The 18,323-nt window shown below is 43.7% G+C and overlaps 1 protein-coding gene across 4 annotated transcripts in view; it reads right to left on the bottom strand.

The window, feature by feature from the left end:
* Positions 1-18,323, bottom strand: part of DLG4 (discs large MAGUK scaffold protein 4) — a 704,738-nt gene that overhangs the window by 12,420 nt on the left and 673,995 nt on the right. For all 4 annotated transcript variants that reach the window (XM_086946105.1, XM_086946107.1, XM_086946106.1 and 1 more), the window contains 5 exons: positions 17,271-17,447; positions 2,307-2,343; positions 1,562-1,589; positions 576-623; positions 55-156 (listed from right to left, as the gene is read on the bottom strand). In XM_086946105.1, the coding sequence (XP_086802231.1) occupies positions 55-156; positions 576-623; positions 1,562-1,589; positions 2,307-2,343; positions 17,271-17,447 (392 nt within the window). The remainder of the gene's footprint in view (positions 1-54; positions 157-575; positions 624-1,561; positions 1,590-2,306; positions 2,344-17,270; positions 17,448-18,323) is intronic.

The following is an 18,323-nucleotide window of genomic DNA, read 5'->3' as shown; positions in this document are numbered from 1 at the left end:
ATGGTATTCACCCTTCCCGCACACAGACTGTATATTAGCTCAAAATGAACTCACGTGGCACACAGGAGCCAAATTTGTCGGGGAACTCAGACAGGAGGTCGTCGTTCACTCTGTCCTTCGTGGGTCCGAGAATAATTATCGGTCGAGCATAATGAACTAAGGAAAGACGAAGAGAGACAAAGCCATGTAAGGATATGGGGAAAAGGTGAGCTATGAAAATACAAAGGAGGACCACAAGGGAATGTAAGGAGTGAGAAAAGACATGGAAAGAGGTGAAGAACAGGAGATGGTGCTGGAAACAGGGCAAGAAGGATAAAGAGAAGAGGATGCAGACTGAGAAAGCGGGCACTAGACGAAGTGTAAAAGGAAAGTGCTGATGAGATGTTCAGGAGAGGAGGAAGGCTGGAGGCTGATAGGAGAATGCCAAGAGGGACAATAAGAAGCATTACAGGAAAAACAAGTATACAAAGAAGGGGAGAACTAAAGAAGGGGCAAAAATACATTCCCAAAATGGACAAATGAAGGACTCTACAAGCCAACAAGGGCTACTGAGACAGGCAGGAAGATGAGCATACCTTCCATTTGCATCACCGTTTCATAACTCAGGACAGAGTCTTCTCGGCCTGGGGGAGAAACAAAAACAAAGGGAAAGAACATGAGAACTGTGCGTTTCAGGCCTGCTGCAATCGCGTCATGAGCCATCCCTTTCAACCAGCACCAGAGCAGTAGGAGCAGCTGCAAGGCAGGGTAGAGATGCATCAGTAGAGCTAGCTGAAGACTGCTGAGCAGGGATAACAGGTGAGCTTCAGGTCAGGGAGATGGGTGCATTGAGGGAGCTATGTGTGGTGTGCAAGCCAGGCTGAGATGCACTATACAGGGCGTGGAAAAGAAAGCGGAAGTCAGTCATGACTGAGGTATGCTGGTAGGGATATCAACTGTTCATGTACTGTAATAGTAGAGGGTGCTGTAGGTTATGATTGTGAAGCTCAGCAATAACTTATGTGTTGCAGTACTGGAGTCGTGGGCGGTGCTGCGCACTACAATTGGATGGTCTGGAAGACCGGTGTGTAGGTTTGGTTACTGGAAAATCACTGGGCGTTGCAGTCAGGGTTGAGGAGCATTGATCACGTTATGTGTAGGTCTCAGTAATGGTGCAGCAGGAGGGGCTGCAGATCAGGGATTAAGTCGGTCAACAGCCTTCCGACAACATGCTAGTAGTAGTAGGGTAGGTGTAGTTTAGGATTGGGATGCATCAGTAGAGCTGCCACTGGTTCCAAGAACAGAGCAACAGCTGCTACTGTCCAAACTCCGGTGCAATGGCAGAGCCGTGCACTGCTCTCGGTACAGGGCCAGCGATGGCGCTGCAATCAGGGTTGATGCGCATTACAACTGCACAGAGTGAGAAGGCACTGGAGCAGACTCGAGGGCTGCCAGGTGAAACCTGTTTACTGGGTTTACACCTTGACAGCAAGGTACTTTAGGTAGGTGAGTGTGCTCATTTTCACATTTTCAGACCCTGAAAGGGAATACAGAGAAAAGCCAAGAAGGGAAAAAGACGTACTCTGAGATCCCGTCCCGGACCCCCGGTCCTAAAGGAGAAGGAAAGAGGAGAGAGAGATAAGAAGGTAGCAGAAACTCTACAAAGTAGGAAATATGAAGGAAAAAGTAAATATAGCGCATTACTCCCCCTTCCCACATAACTTAGATATCTTTATGACCTGGGACTAAACTTGACCACAATTACTTTTTATTTGATGCAGCAATTCCCTTTTCTCTCTCTAATCCCACCTTGTAATATCGGTTTTGTTGCTCTATTGGTTTTGGTGTGCATTGAATAAATGCTCTGCCCAACTTAATGAGGCAGACATTGTAAGAAGTCCTTTAAAATGTAAAGCAAGCTGTGACAAAGTAGGTGGGACAATCAAATCAGCTCTCGGGACCTGATCATTCGCACAGAAGGATCATCAGCCGTGAGCCGTCGGAAACACAAGCGGTCCAGAATGACTAAAACCCCGCTACATCACTACATAAGCAGCATTTTCTAAATGGACTGTTACACAATGGATGTCAGTTTAAATTAGCCAGATGTTAAACCTAATTTCCAACAAATAATATGGAGAAAACACAATAATATCATAGAATTAAGACTGGGGCAAGAATTTAAAAATGCAAGTTCTAGGTATTGGCAATGTTGACTTTTACAGGCCTTTTCAGTAGTAATTTTTCATTCGCTTTGGAATTAACAAATATGAGTGTTTCGTCCCCAGCAGAGAAAACTCATCCCTCAGCATCAATTGTGTACTTACTTTCGATTTTAACCTCGACCACTCCCTTCTTTCCACCCTGATGTGAAAGGAAAGGAGACAAGTGTTAGATGAGAAAATGGCGGCTGTGCCAATCAAGCAGTCGTCGGCAGCAGAGAGGGGAAATAAAAATGCAACGTATATCAATCTTACAACACACTTAAACATATGAGAAGAGCAAGTGTCCTCGCCTGAACTCCTGGAGAAGCATAACTAATATTTTATATTTTTCCATTAAAAATCTATATCTATTGAATATGGAAAGAGGACCTATGCGGTTCACTTGTCTTCCTGGTCAGTGCTCACCCAGGAGACAGGAATTTCACTTCCCACCTTAGAAAAATAAAAAATACTTCCCCAGATGGGGTAAACTGGTTATGAAGAGCAAAAACTTCCTGTAACAAAGCCAAAATAAATAAATGAAGGATGGCTCCTTATCTCATCTCCAAGAAAATGGAAATTACGGTTTAGATGAGATGTATCGGAGATGAATATGTTTTATGTTAGATCAATATATATATATATATATATATATATATATATATATATATATATATATATATATATATATATATTATATATATATATATATAGTCAGTAACCAATTTAACTATTATCAAATGCCATTTGTCCATTGTAAATGTATTATTTTATTGAGTGCAGATTTGAATTTATGGCAAGGAAGCATTTTTTTTTAAAAAGAATTACTTAAGATGTTGTTTTCTAAGGCAAAAGTCCAAGTTGGATATGTATAAGACTTCTGCAAGAATCTACTGTCGATGTTAAGTGTTTAATATGAGGTTTGTTCAGCACCTCTCCATTAGAATCCGCTAATAATTGAATTAGTACTCAATCTTTTACAAGTAGAAAGCTTCTCAGACAAAGCAGAATATTGAATAACTGGTTTAGTGTGCATTTCCTGAATAACTGATGTCATATCCTTCTGCATGCAAAAAATAAAGTTTCAGAGGCATTCCAATCTCATCTTTTCTATATGTGTAAAATAGAAGTACAGCATGCACCTTTTTAGTGAAGTCTTAATTTATCACTTTTCTTAGAACATATATATTTATGTATTTCCGGTGTCATCAACCCACTTATGCCAGATGTAGTTAGTCACGCATTTGTCTGTTTTACATTTGAAAGGAAAAATATAAGCATGAATCAGTGCTCAGAGCAGAGGATACACTTCTACAAACTGAACAAAGCAAGTGCTTTTTTCAAAATGATAGTTTTACATTATTTAAAGATATAAAATGACACACAGAAAGTAGCTCGGCCAAAGCAGCATCCAGCTCAGAGATGTATCTCAGCGCAAAGCAAGTGCCCGAAAACTTGATCATCACTTATTGCATTTTTCGTTTGGTATAAAATTGCAAAAGCACCCGACAAGCACAATATACACATGGGGTACACACTTTCCAGATTTGGGAATGATTAAATATTAAAACTGCAGACTTTTAATGCTGAAAACATTTTTCTGTAATTAAATAACATCCCTAGGGCTAGATTTCGTTCTGCCTATTCATGGGCTAATGATTTATTCAACTATATCTCCTAGATTTAATATTCTTACAACACTATCATTTCAACAGTAGAATATATATATATATATTACGCTCCAGAATTCTCCTATGTTTACTTAGGAAAAGAAATAGCAGCACTCAAAGGGATTCCGGTGTCTACATTTTTTATTATGTGCAGGAGCTACACAGACGCGTTTCGGCGTGCTGCCTTCATCAGTGTATAAAGCACTCCATTTTCAACATGCTATATAAATAAAGTTTTCTTTCTCTCTACGTCATGAAGACATGGACATAGACATAGGACATTACCCCTATACGACGCTATGGGCGCCATCTTGTAGTGATGTTATTACACATTCTATTTAAAGTGCATTGATTATACAGCATTATTCATGCCCACAGATGGATGGCAATTCTGTGTCAGAGGGTATAATTATACTCAAATGCAATGGAATAACATTGTTATTGAGCCGTGTGAAAAAAAATAAAAAAAAAAAAAATATATATATATATATATATATATATATATATATATATATATATATATATATATAATTTCTTTAAAAACTAAACCACAAGCATATGCTGAGGTAGTGAGATGTAAAGTTTAGCAATAATCTAGACATCTAGTAGTTCAATGTAGGGCGACCAGGTTATCTTATATTTTTGCATATGCCTCGGAAGCGTGACTCCGAGGCACAGTTTAGAGGTGATTGCACGTGCATTAGGATTTGCCAGACAGATTACACAAGAATAAATCATTGAAGAGTTTGCCTTGTCAAAGTCTCTTTAATGTTGTATATCTGCCAATAAAACCTCAAGCATAATCTGGATTTGCTGGAATTTGGTAAAGAATATATTTTTCAAACATACAATCAATTTTTATCAATAGTTTTGAATTTGTATGTAATGGTGCATTGTTCCCTACAGGCGGTAGCTAGGCATGCATTGTTACTATTAATACTTTAGCCAGTGCAAGTAGTATTAAGGTGGAGACTAAAACGTACACTGTGCAAAGACTGGAATATCTAAAATCCAGGAAATATTGGTGTGATTGGCGTTAAGAGAATGGCCAGCGCTTCCAGGGGGTAAGGCGGCAGCCTTAAAGCAACATTTGCTGGCATCACATAATTACTGCAAATGGTCAGAAACTGTTCTTTTTTTTTTTTACATGTATGGGGCGTGCTTCTGGAGAAACATTTAAATTTTTCCTAATGCTGTATATCCTTGCACTGTTTCTTGTTAGGAGTCTTGAGCTGTGAGTTGAGGGTGGTGGGGAAAGTGGTACTTGTACTGTTACCTTACAGTGTTTATTTTCAGGAGAAATGCCCCTACACATAGTAAGGAACACTGGACTCTGAGTTGGCTGAATTATAAAGCCACCTTCATATGGATCACTCTAACTACAGCCCCTTAACCATCTTCTTCAGCTTCAGTACTGCAGCTCAAGGAATAAGATATTAGATAAACAATGTCAATCAGCCTCATATGCTACAACCATGTAAACAACACTCAGAAGTCATGTTATTTTTTTTGGAGCGCACTAATAACCCGTGAGGGTATCCAGGCGCTCTTTCGTCGGTGTGTGATGCCCGTCCTGAAGGGTTTACCCGAAAAGCCTGGTCTTCAGATTCTTACAAAAGTCGAAAAGAGAGGAGGCGGCTCTGGTGTGGAGTGAGAGGTCGTTCCAGGCTTTAGGAGCCAGGTATGAGGAGGCATTGCCTCTACGCTGCTTTGGTGTGGAGTGTGTACTAGAGTAAGACCAGCAGAGCAGGGGTGTCTGGAAGGCTGGCTGAAATGAATGCAGGAAGGCAAAAGCATTTGTTTTGAAGTGCTTTGTAGATGTGGGTGAGGAATCTAAGGTGTGCATGCTTGTGTATCAGGAGCCAGTGGAGTTCCCTAAAGTGTTGTGTAATGTTCGCTCGGCGTGGGAGGTTGAGGACTAGTTTGGCTGCTTTGTTTTTGGATGGTGTGCAGTCTTCTTGAGAATTGGTTGGTCACCCCTGCGTACAGGGTGTTCCAATAGTCTAGTTTGCTGGTGATGAGGGTTCGGGTGATAATTTTCTTGCTGTTTTCCAGTACCCACTTGAACATTTTCTTCAGCATCCTTAGGGTGCTGAAGCAGGACAAGACCTCATCGTTGACTTTGGCGATCATGTCCAGTTTGTTGTCTGTGATGATTTCAAGGTTTTTTTGTTTGTGAACAAGGCATTTGAGGGAGTCCATGGTCTGTGGGTCACGAGGTAGAGTCCCTTGCTGAGGTGTCTTTCCAGAAGACCACAATTCCCGAAGACCACTCTGTTTAATCCGAGTTCAGTTTGAGGCAGTTGGATTTCATCAAAGTGGCCACTACGATCATTCATGTGGTGGGGTTGTTCCTGGTGTTGGGTGTTTTGTCCGAGAGGAACAGTTTGAGTTGCATCTTGTCAGCATATGTGAGAATGTTTATGTAGTGAACCTATATGAAGCCGATCAGATGAGTCATGTAGATGTTGAAGAGCGTTGAACTGAGTGAGGAGCTCGTGGGACTCTGTGGATTACTTCTCATGCTTCAGAGAAGATCAGTTTAAAATTTGAAAATTCCAGAGATCGAAACACATCCAGAGAAGTAAGAACCCTGAGTGGCCGGAGTCGCAATCCTACCATTTATCCCACATTAATGAATTACAAGGAGGACCTTCTGTTCAGTGAGAGCGCAGGGATGCATCTTTCTTGGTCTAGGGTAGCCACAGAAATACAAGCCCTCTTCCCTCTTTTACCAAATGGGCGCTACGCTAACAACCTCCACCTTGGAGTCCCTTGCTACTCAATACACAAATTACAAAGGATCAAACCCAATAGAGCAAGATTACTACTTCACCTACACCGAAGGGACTTCCTGATACCAGTCCACCAAGCACTACGCGGGCTACCTATGTGGGCTACCTTCAGCAAGACAACAATCTTTTCATAGTTGCATTTGAGGGAAAGGCCTAAAGTACCTAAATCAAAATTCAATCGATTCTTCCAAAACAGGACACTGCGGTCAAGATTAGTACCTCAGACCATCAGGCCTATGCACAGGAAAAAAAAGTTCATTGTTTGCTCGTCATTGGAATATACAACTTTTAAAATTCAGGAAGGAAGTAAAAACCTGGTATTTTCCAAGGTAAAACCAGACTATCGATGTGCTTCAAATCATAGCCTCAACCCCCAGAGAACAGATTGCACAAGAAGATCACATCTTATCTGAACATTATAGCACTCCCTGCTCAACAGAGCCACAGCGCTTGAGCGCCAGATTTGAATCTTCACCAGGAGGGCAGTACTCAGTATGAACTACTTGAGGACCAGATTTAGCTTCAACAACCTGCCAAGAGAACTTCGAACTTCTGATAAATTCCTGGAATGAAACCCCAGGATTCGTAGACAGAGAGCTGGAGGCAGACCGCCGACTTTGCCGGGGGCGGTAGCATAGAATCCGCTCCCCCGGAAGTATGCCCCTTAAGCGATCCTAGGTGGTCTTAAAAGAAGCTGAAAACCTGTTTTTTCACAATAAATTGAGCGTGCTCTCTTCCTGAGCTTCCAGCTGGTACTGCGCCGGGTAACTTCCTGGAGTAGCTGCACGCAATATAAGTGTTGAATCATATCATGCTTCGGATGAGCGTCATGCACAAACTGGAAACCACCATATCTGGCAACATAACTTTCATGCCCCCTGGAGTTTCTGCCTGAAGACCTGAAAATTTAATGGTGGTGACAGCCAAATATAAGGTGTGCATGTTGCATAACAAATAGACATGCTGGCAGTCATGATATAACTTCCTAACAGACAGAATCATCACTCGACACTCCATATCATATGAAACCGAATACCAATCCACTGTAGCGAACCCCACAATGGCACATAGGCAGCCAGACCAAGGCTGTTCATATCTGCCTCACACTGCCGGCTCGGGCGATCTTTAATATGATCCTTTCCTGTGTGTCCCGTCCAGTACATCTTGTAAGCCCACGTAAGGCACTCCACAGTCGCAATATGATGGAGGATGAGGGTACCACAGACTCTTCAGGCAGATTCTCCATCTACACTGCTTATTTCCCACCATGTCTACCCCAAAACCCATCGGATTTCCAAGAGGTTAGAAAACCATCCTCATCACAAAGCACCTGAAGAGCTAACGATAGCCATCCGCAAACAATACAACCATAACGTGTGTCTCCCTCCCACTGCACCCCCACCTCCACGCGGCTATGCGCCGCATCGCAAGACGAGATAAGACCCCTCTCAGGTTGATCAAGCACAACTCCAATACGATTCCCTCAAAAACATATTCCTACTGGCACCTGCCTATACGCCGTCCCTATACTTTACACCGAAACTATATAAGGCAAAACCATATGGTGGTTAACAGAGGAGGTGAAATTATAGAAAAAAATTGAGTCCAATAATAGTGTGTGTGTATGATTTAGCACAATACAATAACTGTTTTAAGGCCTGTTGTCCAGTAATTAATAGTAAATGTGAATTGTGGCACAGCAGAATTCCTTTTGTCTAACACATCTCTCGAGAACGTTCGGTCTGGTTCCCAACCTTCCTAATCCTGCTGCGTCTTTTACGTCCATGGCTTCGCGTAAGACCTGTGTGGCTCCCTCGCATCTTCTTTTAGCTTATCCCCCAACTCCAGGGATGAGAAGAGGACTTTGCTATGCTAAGCAAAAGCTACTGTTCTTGACAGAGGCTTGCACATTCCTTGGACATCCTTTGCACAAGTGTCTGGATATAGAACTATCACCATTATCCAATCTCCAAAAACAAAAGCCATCTTCCTTCCACAAATAACTACCTATCTTAGCTGCACTTTAGGACTGTCTCTTAACCGCTGCATCCCCACTTTGAGCAGTACAAGATTCTTAATGTCTATAGTCCAAGTTTTGATGGGGGTACTGGACTGGTAATAGTTGTAGACACCCTCAAACACACAGTGAACATGGGTATTAGACGTGTTGATATGGCTTGATATACGGGCAAAATTGCTATGGCAACCAAATTTATTGCTGCAAATGATTGCTAAAGTACAAAAGGTATATCATTTCAACAACAAAAAAATAGTGAAATGTTACAACTTTAATTAAAACTTAAATAGGCCAAAATGATGATAGCAAGTAAAATGATGGTAGAATACCAAGTGTGTCATAAAAGGGAAGATTGTGCCTGAGCCGAAGTCAAGCTGTCTGTATCTAAGGTCTGATTTATTTAATCTATACTACTATTATAAAGAGAGAACTGTGTCCTTTGAGCCAGGTAAACTCGAAATGTACACCACCAATCCAAACACCCAAGACATATTTGAAAACCTCAGGGCAAGCAGAAGGAAATAGGCTATTAAAAATAAAAAATATACGTGGTTTAAAAAAATGTAGAAATAAAAAATAAAGTAGTCCCTTGCAAGTAGCGCCGGCCGCGACGTCTGCGTGATGACATCATTTGCACTCCCTGGCAACACTTCCTGAAATGGCGGTGAATCGTGCTGCCCGGGATGTCTGAGGCTGTGCAGCTCTGCGGATCGTGCCCACGTGCGTGCTGACATCACTTGCACTCCCTGGCGACACTTCCTGAAATGGCGGCGAATCGTGCTGCCCAGGATGCCGAGGCTGTGCAGCTCGGAGAATCGTGCCCATTGAAGTGGAGGGACTCATTACAACTATAAAGAGTGGGAGTCCTATGGACCAGCTTCCACCGAGAGTGATGGTTTCAGTGAGGAGCATATTAGCACCAGAAATACAAAGTTTGGTCAACATCTCCTTGGACACAGGCTGTGTCCCACTGGAGTGGAAGAGAGCCCAAGTGCGACCCATCCGCAAGAACACCGCCACTGCATGGGCTGACATGACCAATCTGAGACCCATTTCCCTTTTACCATTCATGGGAAAGCTCATAGAAAAGCACGTCAATAAGCACTTGTCCAATCACCTGGAACATACTGGTGCCCTAGATCCATCTCAGTCGGGCTTTAGACCAAAATACAGCACGGAAACAGCGTTGATGTCGATTACCGATGATCTACGCATGCTCCAGGACAAAGGAACATCAGCTGTCCTGGTGCTGCTAGATTTATCGGCAGCTTTTGACACCATCTCACATGAGATTTTGGTCGAGCGTCTGACTGGGAGTGGACTAGGGGGCATGGCACTGGCTTGGCTAAAGAGCTTTCTTTCGGATCGGACCCAATGTGTCACCATGGGCGATTTCCGATCCGAGGAGACCAGGATTACTAAGGGGGTGCCACAGGGCTCCTGTTTGAGCCCTACATTACTCAACATCTATGTGGCCCCCCTGGCTAATATCCTGAGAGCCTTTGGTTTTTGCCCAGTGTCATATGCTGACGATACCCAGCTGCTCTTTCCCTTTGACCATCTTACTCCAGAGGTATTACATTCTTTCTCTGAGGGGATGAGAGCAGTTTCCCAGTGGATGTCTTTGAATATGTTGCAGTGCAATGTTTCAAAGACAGAGGTTATGCTTTTCGGTGAGGCTAAGATCTGCTGGGCTCCTGACTGGTGGCCTTTAGATCTAGGCCCAGTCCCCGAGCCTAAGCAGCTAGTCAAGAACCTAGGGGTACGTCTGGAACAAGAACTCAGCTTGAAGCAGCATGTTACCAACATTGTGGGATCTTGCTTTCGGACCATTGGATTGCTGCGCAGAGTTTTTCCATTGCTTCCAGACACCATCAGAAAGACCCTGGTCCAGGCGTTGGTTATCAGCCGTCTCGACTATTGTAATGGTCTCTTGCTGTCAGCTAATGAGGAGGATCTGGATAGGTTACAGGTTGTGCAGAACACCGCAGCCAGGTTGGTTCTAAATGCCCCTCCGAGAACACCTTCAAAACCTCTACTTGCCATGCTTCATTGGCTTGCCATCCGTCAGAGAGTTGTTTTTAAGATCTGTTGTACGGTCCACAAAGGACTTCATGGTTTGGGTCCCTCCTATCTGGCAGACAAGTTTGTGCCGTATGTTCCTTCTCGTGCTCTACGGTCCAGTGACCAAATGCTTCTCACGATTCCTAGGATCAAGCGGGTAAGGCAAGGGGGTAAGGCTCTGTCTGTGAGGGGACCGAGGATATGGAATGGTCTCCCTCTCCAGCTTAGGCAGCTTGAAAACCATCTGGCCTTCAGAAAAAAGCTGAAGACGTTCTTGTTCCAGGTCTAACCACACAGTTTAAGAACTAGATTGGAGCCAGGGAATTCGATCTCCTGCAGGTTCAGCAGTCAGATAGCGCGGAGATACTCCCTTGGGAGTTTATTCAAGCGCTCTACAAACCCGCAAAATAAATAAATAAATTGACGGAAGATCGCGACCTGCTGGGAGGACTGCCGCGGCCCTGCTTGCTGCTGGGCGAAGTGGCGGCCCTAAGCGGGCGGGGCGCCTGGAGCGGGACCGGACAATCCCTTAGAGCGCGGACGGGGGTGAGTCCTGGAGTGACTGGCGCTGCTTCATGCGCGGGGGAGCAGGAGGTAGCAAACGGTTAATTACAGGAGGAAAAGCGCCTGGAGCGGGACCGTAGGCTGAGGTAAGGCTCAGGCTCTCCGGGACATGGGCGGGAGGGGGCCGGGGCGGGAGAGGGAGGGGTGCGGGAGGTTGGCCCTGAACAACGGCGGCTGAGGTAAGGCTCAGGCTCCGGGACACAGACAATGTTGTGGCGGGCGGGGGCCGGGGCGGGAGTGCACGCAAGCATGAAATGCTGCCCCCAGCCCCCTTCTGCCCCGGGCAACGCTGGGGCGGGCTGCTAGTTTAATATATTTATCAATGCTGTGCCAGCACTCCAGGCTAGTAAAGCAATTCCCATGCATGGCCTAGAAAAGAGTTTCAATAATATTAACAGGTGATTCAAAATTCCTTGCCAGCAAAGAATTCGTTCTGACCAAATTAATGCCATATTTCGAGGACTGTTTAAAAAGAATGACTCTAAATTAGTATGAAATAATGAAAACTCCGCCTTCATTTTGTTCTGGCTGGTAATCCCCAGATGTTACTACCACACCAAGTCAGAATCAGGGCTCAAAGTGGTCAAGCAAAAAAAAAAAAAAAAAAGAATTTCCTCAGATGGAAACTTTTGAAGAAATTACATAGGGTGGTTGGTGATGTAGGAGATCTTTACAACTTTTAGAGGGAGTGATATCTAGGAACAAATTCAATGGTGCTTAAGTAGCAATACTAGATACTAAGTAAATTATTTTGTGGGAGACTCGAGGTCTTTGGAAAATGTTACTTTTTTTCCTATGATTACTAAATGTATGGTTACAAATGCAACTACTACCAAGTCAGCATCTGCAGATAGAAAAAAAAAATATGAAGAATGGAATTGCGTCATTATATGCCTCAGCAATTTTGTACTTCAAATAAATCTAAATTCAGACTTCTGCTAGTATTGAAAATTCAGGAAACCTAGAGGGACTAGCCACAACAGAATTCAAAGTGTTGCCTTCGTAACAAATACAATCTGCAATTCATAGTTCTTCATTGTCATTTTTCCTCATTATTTATCCAAGTAAGGCGTTTGGTTAAACATTCTCAAAGATCTTTTCTGTTTAAGACCCAAAAATAACAGCGGTACGACATTAGAGAGATGGCGACGAAGACATTCAATATGCTGTAGTTGGAAAGAAGGAACAGGAAAGTATTTGGGCGGCAACTTAATGAAACCCATTAGAGAATTAAGATAAAGTATAATGTACTCTCAGATTGTTTGATTTCATGTTCACTCTTGTTAATCTCTTCACTTTTTAAGTTGGATTGAAGTCAAACACCTTGGAAAGTATTCATTCAACAGCAATAAACTAAATTCAAAACACTTGTTGAAAATGCCTTCAAATTATTGAACTGAAAGATAACAGAATGACTAAATTACAAAAAAGCATCAACTAGTCAGTGATTTTGGATTGTGCATTTCACTAAACATATACAACAACTTTCTAAAAACCGCCGAAAATAAAGTTTGGAAATTTCTTAAAACAAAGGGCCCGATTTAGACGGATATCCCATCTGCCCAAATATAAATCCCTTAGGTTATAATGGGATTTATATTTCAGTGGCCGGGGTATCCAGCACCATTGTGACCGAGTAACCCATCGGCCGAAACCTAAATCCGGCCCTATAGATATGCCTTATATAATTGCAAGGCTAGAATTTGCATCAAACTCTAAATAAGTTAAATTCCTTTGAGCATGCTGGACACAAGACCCCTCCTTCCCCAGATGGACTAAATCAAATGCAGAACTCAAGTCCCGCTCCCGGAAAGTGACAGCATAATGTCGTGAACAGGAACAAGTGATGGATACAATATTTTAATAAAGAAAGCATTATGCTGTAGATGTGAAACTAGTTAAACACATGGGTTTAGTATTTCAGGATACTGGACAGTTGTTCATTTCTCCAAGAAAGCTCAAAATGATTGCACTTAAGAAGTAATGAAGAGTCGAGCTAGAAACGGTCTCCGTGCCTCGCCAATAAGGGTCTTCGGGCTCTCCTCCCATCCATTCTCCATAACCTTTCATTACAGCATCTGCTGCACATCATCAGAGTCCAAGCTGTGAGCCTGCATGCCCACGCTGATGAGACATAGTTACACCACTGAATGCAAGGCGTCCTTGATGGTTTTGACGCACTCGACCAGTTGGAAAATTGGACAACCGACAACCTCAAACCGAGTCTGACTCAACAAATCCATGACTGAGATCCCATTTTTCTATCCCCTTCTCCTGTCAAAAACCTCGAGCACCCTTGATTCAGTCACCAGAATGCTTTGGAATTAGGCCGCCATGCACCCAAATGAAGGCCAAATGATTGGGGTATCAGGGTCAATGGACTGCGCCCCAGAATCAAAGGTGAAAGTAGCCAGTTTGGAGGATGTTCAATCTTATCCACACAGAATACAGATTTGTCTCCACACATATACTAAATTCAGTCCTCCACCATTTCTAAACTGCAAAAGATCCGGAACTCTGCGTTAGAACCTTCGACTGGTGAGAAACCTTGGAGTCCACAAAAGGAGAGAGAAAAATATCCACTGCGGCTCTTCATTGAGCAAGAACTGACGTTCAAGATGGTCACCACCCTGGACAGACTCTTCTGTGGCCCATCCCTGCTCATCAGCAGGCAACACCCACAAGCACTTTTTGAGCATCAGTTTTGGAGATATTATTTGAGACCCAAGCACCATTAAAAATGGATATTCATAGAGAATCATGCTTTTCTCTATTACCTGAAACTAACACCAGTGGTGAATGCCACTGGCAGACACACTGAATATCAAAACAAGTAGTCAGGTCACAGGCAAACACACAAATCTAAACTTTAGATACCGGTAGTTATTGTTCAAATAATTGAGTGTTTCTTTGCTGCATTTTATTTTATTTCTCATTGGTATTTGGGGTAGTGTATGTGGTTGCGGGCAAGGCCTTTTGATGCCCCGGAACACTCCTCAGAGTATCTGTGCGCTATATAAATGCCTTTCATTCATTCATTCATCATTCATTCAAATAAGCAGGCCACTCATTGCCATCTGAGCGACTTTCAAATACCTGTATTCACATCGCATCCAGCTAATCAGCTGTTTGCAAGGTCAGCTGAGGCGCCCAAAGAAAGGTGCGAGTTGCGTTCTGTGCTCGCGGCCTCAGCTGTTTCAAACAAGCTCACAAGCGCAGAGTCAGCATCTACGCGGCTCCTGCATGTATTTAGGAGCTCGCGGGCGAGTCAACTCAGCGTAGCCGGACGTTGTGCACACAAGTTCTCGCAGACCTTGCTAATAAGAGAGCGCTCAAGCGGGGCGTAATAGCCGCGACCATAAAACAGTAACATTGATCATTATAAGCAATAATACGTTACGATCTGTGAGATGGAAGGAAGAGCATTTCTTTTTAAGCAAGACGAGGCTTAAAGACATAAAAACATGAATTACACGTTAGGTGACTTTTAGAGTTTTGGGTTGTTTAAGAGGCTGTAACGAACGTTGGATCGTTTTCCATTCAGGCAGTTTCACTGAGGGAATAACGATCGTGTCTTGGACCAGATAAGAGTTTGCATTTGGCAGATTATAGGAGCTGATTTAAAATGTCTGAAGATCAATCAGGACAGGATATGCAGGAAGAGAGAGTAAAGGATTTGATAAGGAGAGAGTTAAGCGAGAGTTTTCAGGAGACAGTTAGGACTATGTTTAATAGTAGGAATAGAAAGGGCAAGGTCAGTGATGAAGAGGAGTATTGGCATTGTTTGAGGAGGAAGGTGCTTCAAATAAGGGACCAATTTTTTTTGCAAAAAGAAACATTTAACAGTGGAAGACATCTCTGGTTCTTCAAAAATAGGAACCCTAAGTGGCTCACAAGGAAAGGTGATCCGAAGCGGAACAAGTTAAAGGCAGGCTAACCCTGCAAATGAGTTTCGATTTGAAGGGAAAAGAGATTAAACTAATAGAGAGTTTGATTATTATATGTTTGATATTGACTCGGATGACGGTGATGTTTTTCCAGATATGGAATGTGGAGAAAGTGATTATTTAACACAGTAAACAGAGAAAGGTATCTGGGGCAAAATCTCTTTGACCCTAAAGACATAAGACACCGTAGGGGTTCTGACTGGTGGCCTGTGTAGCGGAATATGTGAGGAAAACAATAAGGAAACCTCTGGAAAAAGAGGAAAGAAATATCATGAGGGCGGAGTGCTAACGTCCTGTAGGTGGGGATAAGGACACAATGATGCCTAATTTGGATTCAGAGCTTGTCACCTTCTAATTTAAATTTGGAAGAGACCCAAGAAAGGGTCTGGAACACTCACAAAAGCAATGTGAGGACAAGCTATTGGGTGTTTTGGGCCCTTTAATCCATATCTTTGATGGTGTAGAAGATACTTCTGTTAACTGAAGTGAAACAAATTTAGAGCTCTTGAAAGGGTTGAGCCAAAGGGCAATCTGTTTCCTAGGCAACGGCAACGCTAGTATTATAGTGGAAAGGAAGAAGGCAGTACTGGTTAAGACTAGTTTAAAGTTAGGAGACTTAGCTAGAAAGGAGCCTGGTAAGGATACCAAGGGACTGCTCTTTGGAGAAGGAATGGTAAAGTCCTTTGGAAAATATGTGGCTACATTAAAAGCCTTAGATACGCCACAGACTTCAATGCGAAAGGTTTTCGGTGGGAGTACTTTATATCAGAGGGCCGGAAAGAGAAGGCAACCTTCTGGCCGTGGATATTATAAGACGCAAAAGGGATACGGACGAACAAATTACAGAGGAAACCAAGGATCAACAGGTTTCTACCCCCAGAGGGAAAGAGGAGTTAAAGGCAGATCTTCAAGAAGAAGAGGCCATCAATCTAACTCAACGGGTGAATATGGAGGCAATTCTGGTTCTAACCAGAAAAGGGTGGGAGGAAGGTTAAGGTTATTCCAGAAGGAATGGGAGAAGATAACTCCGGACCAATGGGTTCTTTCAACAGTACGTGGTTACAAAATAGAGTTCAAACATATTCTGCTACAGAATGTGGAACCAAGAGAGCTTCAGTTCAAGGAGGAACAGAAAGAGGTAAATAAGGGAAGAAATTCAGCAGAAGTTGAAAGGCCAGACACTATCTTTCAATGATCAACAAAGGTGCAAAGATTAACACTGAAAGGGCAATGGGAGAGTCCGTGGAACCCTATAGAATGAAGCAGGCGGTGGCGAGGAACAAAAAGTCCATTTAAACTGTGGCGCAAAGTTCTGTAGCCAATTTAACAGCACTCTGCTGACAGCCTTTTCAACATCACCTGGGCCCAAATGTTTCAAAGATTTGTGAGATTCCCTCCTAACAGCAAGGCATGCTTGAACCGTGAACCTGTACCGGTTCCACGGTAGAGAGTTGCATTACTGATGCATTCAAGCTAGGAAGAACAAAAATCCAGTTTAGCAAAACACCTCATATTGCAAGGTTACTGCGCTCACAGATCTCACCGAACACTGGCAGACCCTCATGCCAAACGTAGGCTTAATGTTATTCAGTCACAACCAGAGAAACATTGTCACAAAAAAAGACAGGATATTGGGTAGCTAACTTTACTCTGGAAGTTTACAGCAATGTAGTGTGTGTGTGCATGTGGAAAAGGAGAACCCAAGAGCCGAATAAACCAATTTACAAAGCTAAAGAGCCTAACATTTCAGAGGCCAATCTACAGTATACTTGGATGGCTTAATCAAACTTCAGACCCAACTGCACTTCGCTGATTTTCCTCAAACCTCTGGTAGACGTTGAGGTTTGCTCTTAAGAAAGTGACACAAGTCAGTTAACATCTCACGATTGGAGGTTTGCGTTCCTTGTGGAGGTGTGCTCAGAGAGAAGATGGCGATTGGCTGAAAACATAATGAGGAGTTGCCCATGCAGAGTAGAGCTGGGCTGGTTAGGTGCATGCCAGGGGTTGAGTAAGGTGTGGTAACCTCTTACCGTCGCTTGCTAGGAATGAAGCCGATCTCCTCGCTCTCTCCGTCAGGGTGCACCCGTCTGGCCTGCCACCACTCTTCGTCAGATGCGTCGATGACGTGGAGGATGTCGCCAAAGAGGAAGCTCAGCGCCTGGCTCAGGAACCCACAGTCCTTCGTCTTATCATAGTCGAAGAGTGCCCTGTGGAGGAATACAGCGATGGGGAGGTGAGTGAGGGAACACCATCAAAAATAGGGCTGCTGGGGGCCGGAAGCTCCCTGCAGCGCCTCCAGGGATGGACAGTGGTAATTACAGAAGCAGGACCTGCAGGAAGGTGAACGCTTCGTGCAGACACATCAGAGATGTAAAGGCATGTGACGCAGGGATAGACTGCAAGTGTAGCAACAGATGATTCACACTCCCAGCCCACAGAGGTCTTGGGATGATGGATCTTGGCAGCGCCATCTGACATCACACGAGGGCCACCTCAGAGACCCCCCTCAGACTACCTTTCCACACTTTGTCTGTCTTCACTGCCAAGCTGTGCCCAGTGGGTGCACAAGGAACATGGGGCACTGCCCCTGGAGGGGCAGCACAGGCAGAACACCAGGGTCTTTTTGCACCACTGCCCTCGGGCTCAGGAGAGACATCTCAACTGCCTCGAGTATTACTGAATAATTTGCCACCAACAATTCAGAAAAAAAGGTAAAAGTGAATTTGTCAGTGTGTGACTTGAGAGACAAAGAAGCCTCAGAGGGAGTCAAATAATTCTGTGATGACAAATTTCTGTCTTTAATACATAGGGGTTGTGGGCAGAGGGAGTGCTGCGGGGTGGTTAGCGGAGTTTGACATACAACAACTAGGAGTAAAGTAAATAAATAAAACTATTTACCTTGTGCTCGCTGCATCGCCGAGCTGGCGATGCAGCGAGCGCAAGGTAAATAGTTTTATTTATTTACTTTACTCCTGGCCATTGTATGTCCAACTCCACTACCCCCACTCTGCCTCTCCCCCACACCGCCCCGCAGCACTCCCTCTGCGAGCCGCCACTTAATTGGACCCACAAATCCAGTCGTC

Source organism: Lissotriton vulgaris, chromosome 12, assembly GCF_964263255.1.
Source record: "Lissotriton vulgaris chromosome 12, aLisVul1.2, whole genome shotgun sequence".
Lineage (NCBI taxonomy): Eukaryota > Metazoa > Chordata > Amphibia > Caudata > Salamandridae > Lissotriton > Lissotriton vulgaris.
Note: the sequence above shows the minus strand (reverse complement) of the source record. Positions and strands in the feature narration are given on the sequence as shown.